This window comes from Trachypithecus francoisi, unplaced genomic scaffold, assembly GCF_009764315.1.
Source record: "Trachypithecus francoisi isolate TF-2019V2 unplaced genomic scaffold, Tfra_2.0 Lachesis_group10, whole genome shotgun sequence".
NCBI classification, from domain to species: domain Eukaryota; kingdom Metazoa; phylum Chordata; class Mammalia; order Primates; family Cercopithecidae; genus Trachypithecus; species Trachypithecus francoisi.
The window spans coordinates 94,199,959-94,220,334 of record NW_022681455.1 but is presented as its reverse complement, the minus strand read 5'-3'; the positions used below and the strand labels follow the sequence as shown (position 1 = coordinate 94,220,334).

Genomic DNA, 20,376 nt, shown 5'->3' with positions numbered 1-20,376 from the left:
GCTTGAACCCAGAAGGCGGAGGTTGCAGTGAGCCGAGATCACACCACTGCACTCCAGCCTGGTGACATAGCGAGACTCTGTCTTAAAAAAAAAAAAAGAAGAAAAAAAGAAAAGAAAGAAAAAGAAAACCATTATAATGACTTCAAAAAGAAATAATTTTCAAACTACAAGGAACAGTTTCAGGAAGTCTTAATGCCACTGCGTGTGGACAGTCTAATAAGTGGGAATCTTTATAGTGTAACAGTCTGCTTGACTACTTTCCCTTCTAACTTTCATCCTGGTACTCTACTCAATGTGGCATCAATAAAGACAATCTGAGACAATAACTGCAATAAGTCTTTCTCGATGTCTCCCAAAAATCCAGCACTTTTGAAATCTGCTCATTAAAATGATATTTTGGTGAGTTTTTCCCCTCCTTGGGCTGTGTAGGGAAGAGAAAAGTTTTATGTCTGATAAACTTTTTATTGTTAAATATAATGTTCTTACTTCTCAATGAAATCAACTTGTAATTACCTATAGCAAATTAATGCAAAGGAATAGTTATAAAAGGGAGTTTCTTTTTTTCCTTCCTTTCACTGCCTTTGACCCTTCTGCACAGTTGGTGGTAGAGTACGACATTCGGAATTTAGGTGCCATCTGGGATGCACATATTTTTTAAATCGTTTATGTGATATGTACACGATACAGCCAAGGAAAGCATGCTTTGTTGTCCATTTTGAAAGCTTTGCATCTTTTTGTCTTCCTGCATTACTTCTTATTCTACCCTCTGCCAGTCTAAACACTGATATGTTTCATTTCTTGACCAGGGTGCTAGGTACACAGATATGTTTACTTTATGGCAATTCTTCAAGCTGTATGTTTATGATATATGTTATATTTCAATACTGAAAATTCAATAGACGGGCTAGGCGCAGTGGCTCATGCCTGTAATCTCAGCACTTTAGGAGGCTGAGACGGCCAGATCACCTGAAGTCAGTAATTTGAGACCAGCCTGGCCAACACGGTGAAACCTTGTCTCTACTAAAACTACAAAAATTTGCTGGTCATGGTGGCCTGCACCTGTAATCCCAGCTACTCAGGAGGCTGCAGCAGGAGAATCACTTGAACCTGGGAGGCGGAGGTTACAGTGAGCCAAGTGCCATTGCACACCAGCCTGGGTGACAAGAGCAAAACTCCATCAAGAAAAAAAAAAAAATCAATAGACAAGTTGGAAGTTAAGAAAATCTCCCAGATATTAAACTAAAAAACAAATATAAAGATTGAAAATAAGGGAATAAACAGGAAAACTAGAGGAAGGGTCCAGAAGGTTAACTAAATCATACGGATTCCAAAGAGATGAGAAAACTGGAGAGGAAGAAATAACTAACAAAGCAGTTCAAGAAAATGTCCAACAATTGAAGGGCTGATTGAAAGCCCTACACAATGACAGTAAAATGAGTGAGAAATATCACTGTGAAACTGTAAAACATTAAAAAAAAAATCCAACAAAAAAAGCAACATAAAAGCTGAAGAAAAATTCAGAACTCTTAACATGAACTCTGTCAGATAAAATACAGTAATGCAATGTCACTAAGATTCTGAAAAAAATATTATTTCCTACCAAGATTTTCATACTGGAAGAAGCTACACATGCCAAGGTGGAATAAAGATCATTGAAGACATTTAACGTCTTAAAAATTTACCTCCTTAGCATCCTTTCTGAAGAAACCATTGCAGCACATGCTCCACCAAAATAAGAAAACAGTCAGGAAAGAGCGAGGCCAGGATGCAGGAAGGTGAGGAGTCCACAAAAGAGAGAAGTAAGGGAATCACTGGATTACAACGAAGAGATCACAGAAGGGGATCCCCATGCATCAGGCATAGAACACCAGATTGGAGCAGACAAGAAGACTCTGGAAGACATTGCTCCAAGAAAATGAAACGGACAGAATATCTGATGGTTCTGAAGCTCTTCAGAAGAGGAGATTTGGTGGAGAGCAAGGGATTTAATTAGTCGTAACTACGTAGAAAACTACATAGAAAACTATACAAATACACAAAAAACAAGACTACTATTAATGCAAGAAAAAAAGTTGAAAAGAAAAGGGTAACAGATCACAGGTTCTGGAAGGCATTCTTATGTATATAATAACTATAAAGGCTGAATAGCGATACAATCAAAATTACAGTAAACCTATAATGGGAATCAGAAGCATGCACATGTGTAGGCAGGCAGGGAGAAAGAAGAGAGCTGAGTAAATCTTCACCCTCCATATCAGGAAGCCAATATATAATGTTCAAAACAATATACATATGCTATCAACTACCAAAAGCATTACCTGAAAGAAAAGAGTAGAAATGATTGCCTGTGGAAAGGAAAATGGGAAGAAAAGGTGTAAATAACTTCTGCATTGTTTTTTCCTTAACAAACCTTATAGAAATTTTTGACTTGCAAAAATTATATGAATAATTTTGATAAAAGCTAAAAATAACACAGTATTGAATGCTTACTACATTCTAATTACTGCTGTTATGTTCTTAGCACTTTACAGGTGTTTAATTCTCACAATCTTGAGGTGGATACAGCTCTGATCACTATTTTACAGACGAGAAAACTGAGTCACAAAGGATTTAAGTAACTTGCTTAAGGTCCCATAGCTAATTAATACCAATACGAATGATGTCATTCGGTAGTACAGAATTTAACTGCCTAATCAATGTCATGGACAGTAAAGTCTATTCCACTGTTCTGTGATCCCTTGCTCATCATATTAATATATCATTAAAAGTTCAGCTATCCTTGAAGAATATATTTGCAAGTCATATATCTGATAAGGAATTAATATCTAGAATACATATCAACAACTAAAAAACAGCCAAATTCAAAAATGGGCAAACAACTTGAATAGACATGTCTCCAAAGAAGATATATAAATGGCTAAGAACATGAAAAGATGTTCAACGTCATTAATCATTAGGAAAATGCATATCAAAACCACAAGGAAATACTACTTCATACTCATTAGGATGGCTGTTATCAAAAAACAGGGAACAGTAGACAGGGACAGTAACAGTAACAGCAACAGTAAGCGTTGGCACAGATGTGGAGAAATTAGAACCCTTGTGCATTGCCAGCGAGAATGTAAAACAGTTCAGTCGCTGTAGAAAACAGTATAGCGGTTCCTCAAAAATGTCAACATAGACCTATCATTCGATCCAGCAATCCTACACAAAAGTATATACACAAAAAAAGTATATACACAAAAGTACTGAAAGCGGAGACTCACACAGATATTTGTACACACAGATATTTGTATACCAATGTTCACAGCAACTTTATCCACCATAGCCAAAAGATGGCTATTATGAATAGCCAATGGATGACTTGATCAACAAAATGTGGTATATTCATACAATGGAATATTATTCATCTTTTAAAAGGAATTAAATTCTGATACATGCCATAACATGGATGAATCTTGAGGACATTATATTAAGTAAAATGATTGTATTAGTTCATTTTCATGCTGCTCATAAAGACATATCCGAAACTGGAAACACAAAGAGGTTTAATAGGACTTATAGTACCACATGGCTGGGAGGCCTCTGAATCACGGTGGGAGGCAAAAGGCCTTCTTACACGGCAGTGGCAAGAGAAAATGAGGAGGTAGCAAAAGTGGAAACCCCTGATAAACCCACCAGATCTCACGAGACTTATTCACTATCAAGAGAATAGTCCAGGAAAGACCAGCCTCATGATTCAACCACTTCCTCCTTGGTCCCTCCCACAACCTGTGGGAATTCTGGGAGACACAATTCAAGTTGATATTTGGCCAGGGACACAGCCGAACCATATCAATAATCTAGACACAAAAGGTCAAATATTGCATGATTCCACTTATATGAGGTACCTAGAATAGTCAAATATAATATAGACAGAAAGCAGAACAGTGGTTACCAGGAAATGGGGGAAGGAGAAATGGGGAGTAATTGTTTAAATGGGTACAGAGATTCGGTGTGGGATGATGCTTAATACCACTCAACTGTACAGTTAATATGGTTATAATGTTTAATTTTATGTATATTTTATTGCAATAAAAAAGGATAAAAGGGAATGAGCTATTGATACACATAACAACATGGATGAATCTCAAAATAACTATGCTAAGTTAAAGAATCCAGACCAAAAAAAGTGCACATATATAATTCCATCTGTTTAAAATTCTAGGAAATGCCAACTCATCCAGTGACAGAAAACAAATTCAGGTTGAATGTGTGGCTCACACCTGTAATTCCAGCTCTTTGGAAGGCTGAGCATGGAGGATCTCTTCAGGCCAGGATTTCAAGACCAGCCTGGGAAAGATATTGAGACCCAGTCTCTACAAACAAATAAAAAACAATAAAAAAAGAAAATAGATCTGTCAGAAAGAGGAATTGCAAAGGGGCACAAGGAAACTTCTGAAATAATGGGTATGTTCATTATCTTGATAGTGGGGATAGTTTCACAGGTGTGTTGAAACTTATAAAACTATAAATGTTCAATATGTATAGCTAATCGTATGTCAATTATTCCTGAATAAAGCCATTCACAGAGGGGAGAAAATGTAGCCATTTTTATAGGCTTAGTCTTCTTTTGACAAATGGGAGACGTTACTGCTGGTCATCCTTTCTCACCGGTGCTGAAACACTGCCACTCTCTTTGTTGGTAAAAAGTTACAGGACGGTATTTACGCATTTCTCCCTTGCTCTGCCTCTTCTAATCTAGACCATCATATCCCGAGTCTGGATTACTTTGGTCGCCTCTGTGAGTTCTCCTGTTTCTCATATTGCTTCCCTTCTTCTACTCTTCAGTGGCTCCCCATCTCACTCCAAATCCAAACCTACTACTTTGTATTTTAACACGACAAAGCCCTATCTTCCACCACCCATTTACTTGTCCCTTTGTCTTCATTTCGTTTCCTCTTCTCTCCCTCTATTCCATCCACACTTGTTGCTTCTGAAACATCCCAATCATGTTCTATCTTTCCGCCTATCTGCTCCCCCTTGAAATTTCTCAGTGATTCATTCTCTCCTTCCAATCTGCTCAAATGTTACCCCCTAAACAAGGCCTTGCCTGGCTCTCCTATCTAAAATTGTAAGATTATCCCTCACCCTTGTTACACAATCTACTTTTATTTTCTGTTTTCCCTTGCTAGAATGTGAGCTCGATGAGGGCAGGGATTTTTGTCCGTCTTATTCACTGCTACATGCTCAGCATCTAGACAACTGTCTAGCAAATAGTAGATGTTTATTGTTAAATGAAAAAATAGTTGCATAGGCATGAAAAAAAATGCAACTTTGTAGATCAAATAAGATCCACCCCCCCCTTGGTCTTCTTGGTTCTTCATGGGAGACCTTATTGTTAAATGAATAAATAACTGACTGGTCACCCCAAAAAATGTGACTTACAAGACCAAACAAGGTTTACTGAGCAGTATAAGTGATTTCAAAATTCACTGACAAGGCATAGCATGATACAATAAAACAAAGCTAGATCAAATAAGCTTTGAGATTTCAGACAGGGATGCTGGGAAGCTAAGATAACATTAAACATCACAGCATTTTTATGAATATTCTAAAACTCCAAGTTGCAATTATAAACTAGCTTTTCATGGTCTCAGTGATGAACTGAGAAATGAGAGCAAGTCATGTTAAACTAGAGATTCAAGAATTATGGGAACAAATTTCCATCCTTAAGGGGATGCAATTTTTCCCAAATCAAAGACAGGAATGGAAATCCAAGAATTCCAAGAACATTATTGCGAAGTCTCTACTCCAGGCTATCACATGACATGCTCAACAGGAAACATGGATCAGCTTCTTCCTTTTGTGAGCCTTCCTGGGGTTTTTGTTTGTTTGTTTGTTTGTTTGTTGTTTGTTTGTTTTTGAGACGGAATCTTGCTCTGTCGCCCAGGCTGGAGTGCAGTGGCGCAATCTCGGCTCACTGCAACCTCTGCCTCCCAGGTTCAGGCAATTCTTCTGCCTCAGCCTCCCGAGTAGCAGATACTACAGGTACGCACCACTACGCCTGGCTAATTTTTGGATTTCTAGTAGAGACAGGGTTTCACGATGTTGGCCAGGCTGGTCTTAAACTCCTGACCTCGTGATCCACCCGCCTCGGCCTCCCAAAGTGCTAGGATTACAGTCGTGAGCCTCCGCACCCAGCTGCCTTCCTGGCTCTTTATGGGAGGCCTGGAAAATAATGTCAAGAATACGCAATACTTGGCACTAGTTTAAAATCTTAAGAATTGCTTTTCTAGAAAGACAATTTCACCAAGAATGTTTCCTTCCAAACAAAGAAACAAAAATGGTAGCCAATAGTTACTGTTGATCTAAGTGATGTTTCTGAAGGTGTTCCAGTCAAAGAACAAGGTGCTGGACCATATTAAACAGTGGGTTTTTAATGCCTTCCCCGCTAAAGTTCGTTTTTTATAGCTAGGAGTAACAAGCAATTGCCAGCAAAGCTGGAATAGGAAAATCAAATATTCTGCCTATTTACATATGGTTCCCCGAAGCCATTCCTGATTAAAACTTGTACCATTTCAATCTTCCTACTGGAGATATCTATTAACTAGAACGGCATGTGAAAGCCAATGAATTTAGTATATAATCACACGTATCCTATACAAATTACTTCTCAATGACCTCTACTCATGAAAATAAACCAAAGAGGGATGACTGGCTCATTATAAATCTACAAGAAGATTTCCCTGGGAAAAGGTATTGAGAGCAGAGTCATGAAAGATCTTAAGCTTCAATTGAATTTAATTTCAGCAGGAAGCAATCACTTCTGTATCTGAATTCCCAATGCATTTTACGTGAACCTCTCCAGTGGCAAGGAACACTTTCCAACTTAAATCCCTGCTCTTGTCACTAAGTAACAATGTGACCTTGGCCAAGCCACTTCCCTTCTCAGTGTTTTCATTTGTAAAATGAGAGGCGAGCATCAAGTGATTTCAAAAGTCTCTTTCAGATCTAATGTTTCATCATTTCATAATTATAATCAAAAGAGCCCCCCTAACCTCACCTATTACCTCTAAGTGAGAAAGCCACGGATTTACCTTTGGAGTTCCCATACTGTCTAGACAAACGAGTTCAAGGACACAGAAAAAAACACAATTCTCTGAAGTGTCCACTCTCTGTGGACCTCCTTAAGTCTTTCTCAACCTCAACCAAGGTTTTAAACCAAATGATTCTCTTCAAGTCCACCTTTACCACGGTTCCGGCATTCTGCCAAGGATTATAAGACCAGAAAATTAAACAGATATCACTTGTCACTTAGAAGACATGCACCCACCACAGAGTTTCAAGGCACATGCTTTGTACACCATCTGACCCAGACCCACATGCTTTGTACACCATCTGACACATAGCCAGACACCTACAGAAAGGTTCTGTTTCATCGAATAAGATAATCTGATGCATTCCAATCATCTGAGAGTATGTGCTAGAAAGCTACAGCAGATGTGGGTGAGAAGTAAAACTGGAGAAAGGAAGACACCAAGACCTGCAAGAAAAAGCAAGTGGAACATCCCCTTAACCTTTCCAGAGGTGGACATTTTAAAAACCCAAGTCCCTGGCCGGGTGAAGTGGCTCACGCCTGTAATCCCAGCACTTTGGGAGACCAAGGCGCGCAGATCACGAGGTCAGGAGTTCAAGACCAGCCTGGCTAGCACGGTGAAACCCCATCTCTACTAAAATTACAAAAAATTAGCTGGGCATAGTGGTGCGCGCCTGTCATCCCAGCTACTCGGGAGGCTGAGGCAGGAGAATCCATTGAACCAGGAGGCGGAGGTTGCAGTGAGCCAAGATTGTGCCACTGTACTCTGGCCTGGGAGATAGAGCAAGACTCTGTCTCAAAAAATTTAAAAAGTAAAAAAATAAAATAAAATCCCTGAGACAGCTACACTGCTGGGATAAGAAACACCTGCTCATAATGCACATAGCCTTAGGTGTTCAGATTCTGAAGTCTGGATATTTGTGCTCAAATCCTAACTCTGCTAATTACTTGCTGCATCACCATGAACAAGTTAATCAACCTTCTGTGACTCGGTTTCCTCATCTGTAAAATGAGGATAGCAATAGTACTTCATTACTATTTTGTTCTTTGAATTGTTGGGAAGATAAAATGAGTCAATGCATGTAAAATGCTTATAACAGCATGTGGCACATAGTAGGTGCTCAATAAATGAGTATTCCCAGTATTGCTATTATTATTAGATGGAGTTCTGAGAATTTCTGAGGTTAAGAGAACAAAGGAGTTTCTACACTGCTCTTACAGATTCAACGTCTGCAGTTGTCTCTTCTGGGTGACAATTGCAAGTACCAACATTTCTATATTTATATGTAATTTGTATTTGTATACTTTATCAGTCTTAATTACTCCTGAGCATAGAAACTATTCATTAGACATTTAAATTCCTTTCTGAAAGATATTCTAGGTTTCAAAAACTACTTGATCACCCACGCGAGGGGAGTACAATAGGACTATTAAACTGGAGGGCTGAGAGTAATTGGGAGCACAAAGACATCTTTGTAGAGCTTTGTACTATCACATACCACTGCTTCAGGTTTGGAGAGTTGTCTCCTTAAGAAAGAAACTAACTCCATTGTTCGTTCACATCAGAGTTCTTGGATGTGATAGTTCTTAAATCCCTGGCAAGTCCTTATTAAAGATCAGAGGATCTCAGTTCTTTCCATTAGGACAGCATTAAATCCCTTCAAGCGATTTTCTTAGGTCAGCATCATTATTTGAGATGCCAGAGAAAGTGGTGAAATTTCCAAACGCTAAACTTGTTCCTTGTTTCAGATTGAAGACACAAGGTAAAGTTAGAAAAAATGAGTAGTTCTGAGGAAATTTTTGAGACTGGGAAATTGTAAGAAATTTAAAGAGTACTTTAAAGATCTTTTTTTTCTTAAATCTCTTTTCCAAAACAGTCATTTTAGTAAACAAAAAAACAAATAACAATAACAAAAATCCAGTCAAATAACTAGAGTTGTCAGAAAATAATGACCCTTGAAAGTTCCAGTCATTCCCTGATGGGATATCCAGAATTCTGGTTTTCCAAACATCTTTCAGTAAATCAGACAGAAGAGCTAATACTATGTCTTGTATTCCTTTGCCAAATAATCGGGCACAAAAGAAAGTCAACAGAGGTCATGCTCTCCTCGATCTGTTCAACTACCATTTTTGTAATTCTATTCTAAGGAACAATGAGGGCCATAAACACACAGAAATAATAATAGAAAAAGAGAAATTTGGGTGGGCTACTAAAAGGTAGGCTATGATCTCTGTTTCAAGGGGATTATATATCAGAAAATGCAAGAACAAGTCTACCACAGCCACCCAGCAAGGTCTAAAACTGCAGAATTGGGTAGAGGGCTAGGGAGTTTCCTGAAAATGGAGGACTGTCTGCTTACAAAACCTACCTCAACTGCTTCTGGCAAGGAAGAACAGTAGTTACAAACTGTATGAAGCCAAGAACAAGTCCATATTTGACAAATCACACCCATCAAGATAGTGATGTCAACCACAATAAAATATTTTGGCAAGTCTGGAAATGTGCACCTGTGGGAACCTGGAAAGATTTGACAGATTTTTGTTTTCCCAGCTCTTTATCAGCAAGTTAATTATAGCAACTGTACAATCTCCTCTGAGCTGTAGAGAAAGACAGTTGGCTGCGTGAAACCAAGAGGCTGCTCTCCTGGGCACACGAGAGACAAATGACAGTAGTGCTTACGTGTGAAAATATTCTGAGTACAGTATAACGATGAGCCAGCTAGCATGGCTAGATGAGAAAGAGGCATATTCTGCAGACATACGGGTGTGACAAGACTAAGAAGTACACATGATACACACACAAGCATATGCATGTACACACGCAAGCACACATGCAAACATGTTTGTGTATGTGTGTATCTCCAGAGCCTAAACAACTCGGGTCATATTATCACACACAGGGCTGCTTTTTCGCAGAGCAGACTGTACCTTCACAGCTATAACTGTACACTGCCACCGCTGACCTGTCCACCAGATTTTCATCATGATGCCAGCTCACTGCCATTTTCCCCATGCCAAAATAAGGTTCCTCTTTCAGGTATGGCATTTTCTGAGGATCCATGAAATTCAGCAAAGTTACGTTGTATGCTGCTCTGCTCTTAATGTCCACTTCATCTTGTCCATCGTAGGATGAACCCATCCCAACCCTGGGGAAATCTGCAGACATACACAGTGGCACAGCATCCTCATTAGCCTTCTCTTTGGCAGCAAGTTCTTCCAAAGCCTGGATGGTTTCTATCTGCAGGTAGTCATTGAGCTTGAGGAAGGTCTCACAAGCAGCGGCTATTTCAGCCTCGGGGTATTTTATATTAGACCCTTTCACTGGCCAGGGGACCGTGAAGAGCCTGGTGTTCAGGTACTTGTAGGTACAGCCTGGATTACCAATGAGGATGCGAGATACCGGAGTGAGCAGATCTTTGCCTTGGATCCTAACCAGGTCCCGAAATAAGCAGCCATGCTTGCGCAGTGTGAGAAAGGCTTCTTGAACCTCTTTATGGAGCTCCTCAGATACACTGCTGGCTTCTCGGAGAATTAGTTTGGGATATTTCAGCTGCCACTAAAACAAAACCAAAGCAAAAACAGACGTTGATATATAGTTACAATTGTATTATTTCCAAAGGTGTGTTTCTTTGTAAGCATTTGGGGAGTTGTTGGGGGACTACCTGGTGGTTATTTCTAAACAGGAGTCACATCTTCCTAGCCCAAAACAGAAAACCAAATAAAACAAATGTCATCAAACTCTACAGTCAAGATTTTCAAGTTCAAGCTCAAATTACTAACAATCTTTAATAAAAAACAAAAAATAATAATGTGGGTCCTGATACACCAGAATTACTCTGTGACCGCTTTTTCTCACCCTAAATCTCAACACCATTTTATTAACTGCTTATTATCTAAAATATTTATTAAGCACTTACTACGTACCAGGTACTATTGTAAATTATTTGTGAGCATTAGCTCATTTTAACTCTATGTATAGCACTATTATCTCAAGTTTATAGATAAGGCCACTGAAACAGAGAGACATTAATTTGACCAAAGACATTAATTTGCCCAAAGTCACACAGCTGGCAAATATTGGAGCTGGAATTTAAAACCCCTGGACACCAACCCCTGGCTTCCAGGGCATGAGTTCTTAACCATGAGTATGCATTGTCTCTCAATAAATGACAAACTGGTTTCTGCTTAACACTTTCACAAAAAGAGAACTCACTTCTCTTCAGGAGTCAGACATTAAGTTCCATGAACACAAGAGTCATGGTAATTTTGCTCATGACTATAATACAAGTGCCCAGAATTTACTCAGTAAATGGTAAAGGAATGAAATAAATGGATTTGTGGATGGATGAATGAGGTGTTATTACATTGCAATTCTAGAAAGTTCTAATAATTTTTTTTTTGAAAGGTCTAATAATTCTACTGGTGTCACTGGAGAAGAGTAATATTAGCCAATTCCCTCCCCTAATAAAGAAATACATGGAATGATTAATGTAGGTTAGGGCTGCATTAGCTTTTCGGCTACCACTTTCCTTAGGACCTGGCATGTGAATCGGTGTCAGGCTGGAGTTTCCTGATTCTGTACAATGCAACTGATTTATTTGTAACCAAATCACAGGATTTTACATTTACCTCTGTAACGTTTGATCGGATCTGTTCCTTCCTAGTTTTAGGCTGTCTTAAAGAAACAGTCAGACGTGATCAACACATTAACCTGTCCTCCCTGTATTGTGCTGCACACCATTGTTAAGATACCTTCCTTCTCTGTCTTCATTCAGTAATTACCATTCATATGATAGACAGGGCAACAGTCCAGTACTCTTCCATACATTTTTTTTTTCATGCAACATCTGTTTATTGAGCATCTACCACCAGGTGGAAATAAGGTCCCTGCTCTCACAAAGCTTTCTACCAAATCAAGTAAATAAATAAAGAAAAGCAACCCCAAATTGTGTTAAGTACTAAGACAGAAACAAACCAGTAGGAAATCTTATTAGAGCAGGAAGAATTCTCTAAGGAGACGGGACTTAAGCTGAGATCGTCAGGAAAAGAAGGTACCAGAAATATGACAAGTCAGAGAAAATGCTTCCCAGAAAGAGAGACCAAAGAAGCCAAAGGCACTCAGGAAAAAGACCAATCTATTCTAGGGACCAAAAAAAAGTCTTGTTTTACTAGAGCACAAGAGCCAAAGACAGAGTGACGTGCAATGAGGAGGCAGAGGAAGGCGGAGGCCAGATCACACACAGCCTTAGAGGTCATGGTAAGGAATCTGGAGCTAACTCTAGATGTACTGGAGGATGTAGAAGGGAGAAAAATAACTTGATTTACATCTTATACAAATCGCTCTTAGTTATAATATCAGGCATGGATTGGAAAGAGGCACATGTGAGAGTGGAATGTGCTATCACAATCATCTGGGAGAAAAGTGATGATAGTCTGGACTAAAATAGAGGCAGAGATAAGTGGACAGATGAAATACATATGTTGTAGGTAGAACAAAAGGATGTGTTTATGAATTAGATGTAAGGGATAAAAAAAGATAGAAGTCTTTTGGGCTTTTTGGTTTTTCTTGAGATGGCGTTTCACTCTTGTTGCCCAGGCTAGAGTGCAATGGCGTGATCTCGGCTCACTGCAACCTGCGCCTCCCGGGTTCAAGTGATTCTCCTGCCTCAGCCTCCTGAGTAGCTGAGATGACAGGCATGCACCACCACACCCGGCTAATTTTGTATTTTTAGTAGAGACGGGGTTTCTCCCTGTTGCTCAGGACAGAAGTTAAGGATACATTCCAGATTTCTGGATTTAACAACTAAACAAGTAATTTGCTATTTTGAGAAATAAGGAAAACTGAAAAAAAAGAGAAATAGTAGGAAGAAGGGGGAAATGAAGCTTTCACTCTGGAGCTGCAGTCTTGAAGACACCTATGAAACCTCCAGGTGAAAATATGGGGGGAATTAGATGTGCACATCTGGAGCTCAGAAGAGAAAGGAGGGCAGAGGAACGCAATGTGGGAGTGATCAGCACACAGCTTGGTTTTAAAGGCCTAGAAATGAAGGAGATCACCTAGGGAAATAGTACAAATATCAAAAGGAGACCAAAGCTATTTCCTGAGTCACAGCAGAAGCCTCAACAAAGGAGAACCAGCAGAAAACCAGCAGAGTGTATTAATGCAGAAGCTACAAGAGGAGAGCATTTCTAGAAGGATGGGGTAGTCAACTATGTCACCTGACACTGAGGGGCCAAGTGAGATGATGCCAGATGATCCAGTAGATTTGGCAGCATGGAAATCACTTATGGCAATGACAAGAGCAATCTCAGTAGACAGCTGGGGGTGGAAGTCAGATTGGAGTAGGCGAAGACAGAAAGAAAAAGGGGGAAGTGAAATGGCATGTAGAGATGTCTCTGAATGGTTCTGCTATGAAGGGGAGTAGAAAAATGGAGCTTTTGATAAAGGAGAAGACTAGACTAAGCGACAATCTCTAATGATGGAAGATGCTAGAGAATACCAGAGTTTCTCAGTACACTCACAAGAATGATACAAGAGAAAGAGGCTGATGACGCAGAGAGTGAATAACCAAAGAAGTGGAGACCTTGAGTGTCTAGAGCAGTAGCCCCCAAGTCAGATATATAGGGATTTGTAAGGCAATCTGGTAGAGTGGTGGGGCACAAGAGAGAGATAGAACTGCTTTATTTTTAATATAAAATAAAAGAAATCAAGCATTCTTAAAATACGTATGCATATACACACACACACACAAAAATAGGTTTAATATGAAAATTATTATAAAACAGACACAAGTACATAAGTACTACCACCGGCATACTACCGGTGGTGTGCTGGAGTCACTCCACACCGGCTCATGAGAGCTCACTGTGTACATCTCTTTCCAATCAGGCATTCAGTAACACCATGATGGTGCTTGAAACTGTCCACAGTGAGAGTATTTACACTGCGGAAATCAAAAAACACTAAAAATCAAGGCTGGTTCTCTTCCCCTACAGGCCACTTGTTAAACATTGTCTAGGACATCACTATATGTGCTTATCTACTGATAGCAGTATGTGATCAAAAATATTTGGATAGGAGAGAAGATACTTCTTATATTGGAATAGGCTAGAAGGAGAAAGAAGGTATGAATTCAGATAGGATGATAAATGTAATAATAGTAGGCAGATGAGTAAGTTCTAGGGTTTCTTTTGGAGGGGTGGTGGTTACAGAAAGCTCTGACTTTCTCAGTGAAGTTAACGTGAATCACTAGCTAAGAATGCATGCTGGTCATTAGAGCTGTTTGCTAAATAGTTCTGGATTCCTCCCCTGCTACCCAGCTTTTTGGGCCCAGTATAAAATTACACTTCCTGGCCCCCTCATGATGGATGAAACATGGGATTACTTCTGTCCAGTGAAAAATGATGGTCATCCTTCCAGCCTGGAACATGTCATTGTCACTGCAAGACCCTCCAGCATACTCTGCACCCCTCTGCCACAGCAACCAGCTGGTGGCTGCTTGGATCTCTGAGCTACTTTAATGGGTAGTGACTCTGTGCCAACCCACAAATGATACATAAAATGGACAAGAAATATCATTGTGTGGAGCCACTGAGATTTGAGAGTTATCAGTTACTATATCATAATCCAGCCTGTTCTGACTGAGGCAGAGTGCAGGAGATGTTATAGAAGACATGAAGAAAGTGGGAGGAAGTGCATGTAAGAAAAATCAATGAGTCAAGTTTGAATGTGAAAAAATGACTTTACTAGGTAAGTGTGGTAGGACTGCTCTGCTTCTCAAAATGCCTACCTGAGGTGTTGACCATGAACTGAAAGTGACAAAGAGAAGAGTCATGTGGCATACCACTATGGACTGTCATTGAGACTGTCAGGGATCCATTAAGGATTTAGAGTTTCCATATTTCAGTTATCCCCATTGGAAAACAGAAACAGTGATATCGTACTTTCTATTTACATAGCTTATGAAGAAAGCAATGCGATCCTGTAGGCAGAGACCAAATATTCTGGAGCCATGAGCAGTAACTCTAATTCTATCACTATACTGGTTACTTTCTAAGCAAGTCCCTGAGGCCCCAGTATACTCAAAGCAATGATGAAGAAGTGATGAAGAAGGTAATTTCTTCACACTGTCTTAACACCTCCAGTACTCTCTGAATGGTCTTTAGTATAAAATAATAAAGAAAAGTATGGTAATTCCAAAGAACTCTGTTTCTGAACACACTCCCCTCTGGGACTAAGAAAGGAACACTGAAAATAATGCACTCATATGCACAAGCGCCTGCCCTCCCCCCATTGAAATCTTGCTGCCCTTGTTCAGCATACACTGGGTCTCAACACTATATAAGATCTATTTAATACAGGGAAATTATAACCCTATGGACCAGGAAAACCATAAAACCACATAAATATCATCTGCAAATACCTTGACATAAAAAACAGCATAAAAAGAAAATAATGGCATGGGAAAATATTCCATTTTTTTCCACTTAGATCATGTCCCTTTTCTCTCTGACCATAAGTGCTTCTATTCCTGCAGTCCTCAAGTGTCTAGCTCTTAAGTACTTTCCCAAGGCTCTTCCCCCAACTCCATATCTGGATGGTCCTTCCCATCCCTGGGTCATTTTCTCATAGAAACCTTTCCTGAATCTCCACCCTCAAATAGGTGCCCTCTGTTATCACTCCACACACTTTACTTCTCTTTCATAGCACTTATCTATTTGTAACTATATTTATTTAAACTATTATTTGTTTAATAATCTGTCCTGTAAGATCACAAGCTCCTAAAAGAAGACAGTATTAGTGGCCAGGAGCAGTGGCTTACGCCTGTAATCCCAGCACTTTGGGAGGCTGAGGCAGGTGGATCACCTTATGTCAGGAGCTCGAGACCAGCCTGGCCAACAAGGTAAAACCCCGTTTCTACTAAAAATACAAAAATTAGCTGTGTGTGGTGGCAGGCATCTGTAATCCCAGCTACTCAGGAGGCTGAAGCAGGAGAATCACTTGAACCCGGGAGGTAGAGGTCGCAGTAAGCCCAGATCGCACCACTGCACTCCAGCCTGGGAGACAGAGTGAGACTCCGTCTCAAAAAAAAAAAAAAAGAACAAGAAAATAGCATTAGTACCCGTTATAGCCACAGCACTTGGTTCCACATAAGTGCTCAAGACTCCTTTCTAAGAATAAAAGCTTTAAAAGACTGAAGCAGATGAGTGGAGATCTTGGCTGGGGTAGGAAAGAAAACTAAATGTAAAGAGGCATGAGAGATCTTTTTGGGGTGCTAAAAATGTTCTAAAACTACTGTGATGATGGTTGTATGCCTCTGGAAATTTACCAAAATCAATGAATTATACAATTTTAAAAGGTGCATTTTATGGTATGTAAATTATACACATATACAGTTAATCAATAAACTTTTTAAAAAAGAAGATAGATGTGAATATCTGAAATTTTAAAATTTTGTATAAAATAAATCATAAAAATAAAAGGCAAACAAACTGGAAACAAAAGTACAACCTATATGGCAGGAACGTAGAACCATTAAAAATTTAAATCCACACACACACACACACATTCACAAGCAAATTAATAGAGAAGCCTCTTAGCACATAAAAAAATTAACTGCCTGGGCGCGGTGGCTCACACCCGTAATCCCAGCACTTTGGGAGGCTCAGACAGGTGTATTGCTTGAGCTCAGGAGCTCCAGACTAGCCTGGGCAACAAGGTGAAACCCCCTCTCTACTAACAATACAAAAAAATTATACGGGTGTGGTGACATGCACTTCTGGTTCCAGCTACTTGGGGGGCTGAGGTGGAAAGATGGCTTGAGCCCAGGAGGTGGAAGCTGCAGTAAGCCTAAGCCTGGGCCACAGAGTGAGACCCCATCTCAAAGATAGATAGATAAATAAATATTAACTATATCAAAGTTGGAAAATATATAATTGGTATTATATTATACTTAAATTAGTTAGTCTATCAAATTTGCATTAAAACATTTTATAATAGTAATACATATTGTTGATAATGGCAAAATGCAATATTCTGATAGCGAGCAATTAGGAATGCAAATTATTACAACGTTGCTTAAGGCCAATTGGACAAGATCTTTCAGAACCTAAATATGCCCGTGTCTTTTCATGCAGTTATTCTACTTTTAGGAATTTGTCATAAGGAAGTTATTAAACACACAAGATTATAAGAATATCCATCACACTGTTATTGATAATAATTAAAAACTGAAAATCACCGAAATGCCCAAGAAGGGATTAGAAGGGAAAATGGTACAACCACGTGATGGAATATTAAAGTAACAAACTTAACTGTTTGAAAGTCAGTAGGAAACTATAGTCATAGAAGAAGTTAGTAACAGGATAGTCAGACAAGAGGATCTCAGTTTCATTAAAAGAAAAACAGTACGTTACTGTAAAGGCTCACAGAAAAAAAAAAAAACTTGGAGAAAAAGATAGCCAAAAGTTTATGGTGGTTATCCCTGAGTAACGTACTTGAGCATTATTTTAATTTTCTTCTTTAGACATCTATATTATTTTCAAATTTCCCAAAATAAGTGTAAAATATTTTTAATCAAAAAAATCAGAGCGAAGATGCTGCACTAAAAAACTTCTTAATTTTCATGACATTTCTTATATTTGCCAAGAGATTCTTTCTGATGGCTCTAAATGGTCAAAAATCTTCAACAGAACTTCTGGTACTATTTAAATCTGTTGTTCAAGACTGAGGAATTTTCACTGTGCCACAGTGAAAACAAATAATAATAATTGGCTAATTTTGTCACTGTCTCAAAGAAAATGTAAGAGAAAAAAAAAATCCCAACCTAAATGCCCTCTTTTATTGTTTATAAAGTAATTAAATTAGTGCCTGACACATAAACGTACTACGTAGCATTTGTTCAATTTTTCTTTGAAAAAAAAAAAAGAACAAGTAACTTTGGAGAATAAGTGAACATTAAGTAACTTAATATTAATTCATTCTGTCAAACAAATAAGTTCACTTTCCATTTTGGACAGGTACATGTAGAACATTAGATATCACAAATAATTTGGAACAGCTGTTGGCAGATTTTCAAATATGCTAGACTTTTTTTCATTTAATCCCATTAGAGTTTTTTCCAATGAGTCATGAAATTTATATTAGTAGTTGTCTGGTCACATACTGTATTTCTTGAGATCCACAAATGATCCTGTGGCATAAATGATGATTATATAGTTTAATAAGTATTTGGAAAGGTATTTTAGATATAAAATGCCAGCATGCCAGGCCTTTGTCAATGGCTGAAAGATGTGGAAAGCTAAGCTCTCTGGAGATCAGGCTTCATTTTCTGTCTATTTTAAGCCATTATATAAAAATTCTACCTTTTCCTCCCATATCAAGAGATGCTTCTGAAAGATTTCATCAGACAGAGAAGTCAGACATGGTTTTAAATGAGTAAGATACCAGTTTACCAGGGGCTCACTTAAATGAAGCCCAGTGGAACTCAACCTTGGATAGAGAGAAAAAAAATTTTAAATCTTCAAGTGACTCGGGAAATGCCCTTCACTTAAAAGTGCCAGAATATTCTGATTTTAGAGGAGCGTATTTCTAATCTAGCTGTTCATAGATTTTGCTCCTAACTCTATTTTGCACTCAGCAATTCGCACCCTATCACTCATTTTCTATACAATTTTTGTTGTCAAATGCTTGCAACTTGGCAGCTGTCTGATGACGAATGGGCTAAACACTCATCTGACCCAGACTCTGTCTGCATGATGCAAACTAGAGCCCCAGAAGGGATACACTTCTGGAGTCCCTGTTCAGACTCTGCCACAGCTATCACAAGACTTGAGGTAACATGTGCTTTGCTACAAAATGACGTAGAGATTCTCGTTCATTCATTCATTCATTCATTCAATACTTCATTTCATTTTGTTTACTTAATATTTCCCAAATACTTGCTATGTACCAGGTACTGTATAAAGTGCCAGACATACAAGGATTGAAAGAAGATAGGTCCTATTTGACAGCATCTCATAATTTAACAGTATAGACTGAAATGGAAACAAAAAGAGAAGAACCCACTACAATAGAAGTGTGAGTATACTGCTATGGGAGCGGAGAATAATTAGGAAGGAAAAGCTGGAAAACCCTTAGGTACTGAATACATATGTATTGAACACTTACTCTTTGGAAAGCACTTGGGTGCTGAGAACATGGAAGAGAGCAAAACGTCTATTTCCTCTCTAGAAGCTCATGTTCTAGTATGCTGAGCCATACAATAAGCATATAAATAAATAAAAGATGGTATTTTAGATGATAATAAGTCTATGGGGAAAAATAAAGCCAAGGAAGTAGGATAGGGAGTGCTGGGGTAAGTATGCGTATTTTACACAGGGTGGTGAGGGAAGGCCTCTAGATACAGTGACGTCAGAGCAGAAGAAAGCAAGAAGTAAGGGTACAATCTCTGCAGATGCCTGGGGAGATAAGAGAGTTCCAGGTTGCAGGAACATTCACTGCAAAGGCCTTGGGGCAGGAGTGAGCTTGGTTTATTCCAGGAAGAGTAAAGTGCCAGAATAGGAATAAAAGTGTGAGGAGGGTGGGGAGTGGGCAGGAGTAGGAAATGAGGTGAGGGAAGCAGTTAGGAACCCAAGCATGTAGAGCTTTGTGGGTGCATGTCAGGTCCTGGGCTGATGGGAAGCTATTCAAGGGCTTTGAGCAAGAAAGTGTAACGAGCTGATTTATGTTTTCAAAAGATCACTCCGGATGCCGTGTTAAAATCAACTAGACCGGGGGAAGGAGGCAGAACCAGTCAGAAGGCTGTTGCAACAGAGATGATGGCAGTTTTGGCCACGGTGTAAGCAGCAGAGGTGGTGAGAAGCAGTCAGATTTTGCATACATTTTAGAACAAAAGGGATTTTCTGAAGCCTTCACAGAATATGTAGTGTTTAAGTAAAGTCTTTAAGAGTAGATGCTTACCAGACAGAAAAGGGAAGAGAGTACTAGCAAGGAAGGATAAGAGGGCACAGCAGAGTCAGGGTGGAACCAAGAACTCCCTATGACAAGAGTTTATGGTTGAGTGCCATTTTAGGCCATGGAATGAGATTACACCAGAGAGGTTAGTTTAGGGTCAGAAAGTCAATGGCAGCCAGGTATGGTGGTTCACACCTGTAATCCCAGCCCTTTGGGAGGCCGAGGCAGGCAGATCACTTGAGGTCAGGAGTTTGAGATCAGCCTCGCCATGTCCATCTCTACTAAAAATACAAAAATTAGCCAGGCATGGTGACATGCACCTGTAGTCCCAGCTATTCGGGAG

At 39.2% G+C, this 20,376-nt stretch overlaps 1 protein-coding gene across 5 annotated transcripts in view; it reads right to left on the bottom strand.

Moving 5' to 3' along the window:
- The window catches only part of FTO (FTO alpha-ketoglutarate dependent dioxygenase), a 414,073-nt gene that overhangs the window by 281,435 nt on the left and 112,262 nt on the right, over positions 1 to 20,376 (bottom strand). For all 5 annotated transcript variants that reach the window (XM_033218421.1, XM_033218422.1, XM_033218423.1 and 2 more), the window contains one exon: positions 10,007 to 10,634. In XM_033218421.1, the coding sequence (XP_033074312.1) occupies positions 10,007 to 10,634 (628 nt within the window). The remainder of the gene's footprint in view (positions 1 to 10,006; positions 10,635 to 20,376) is intronic.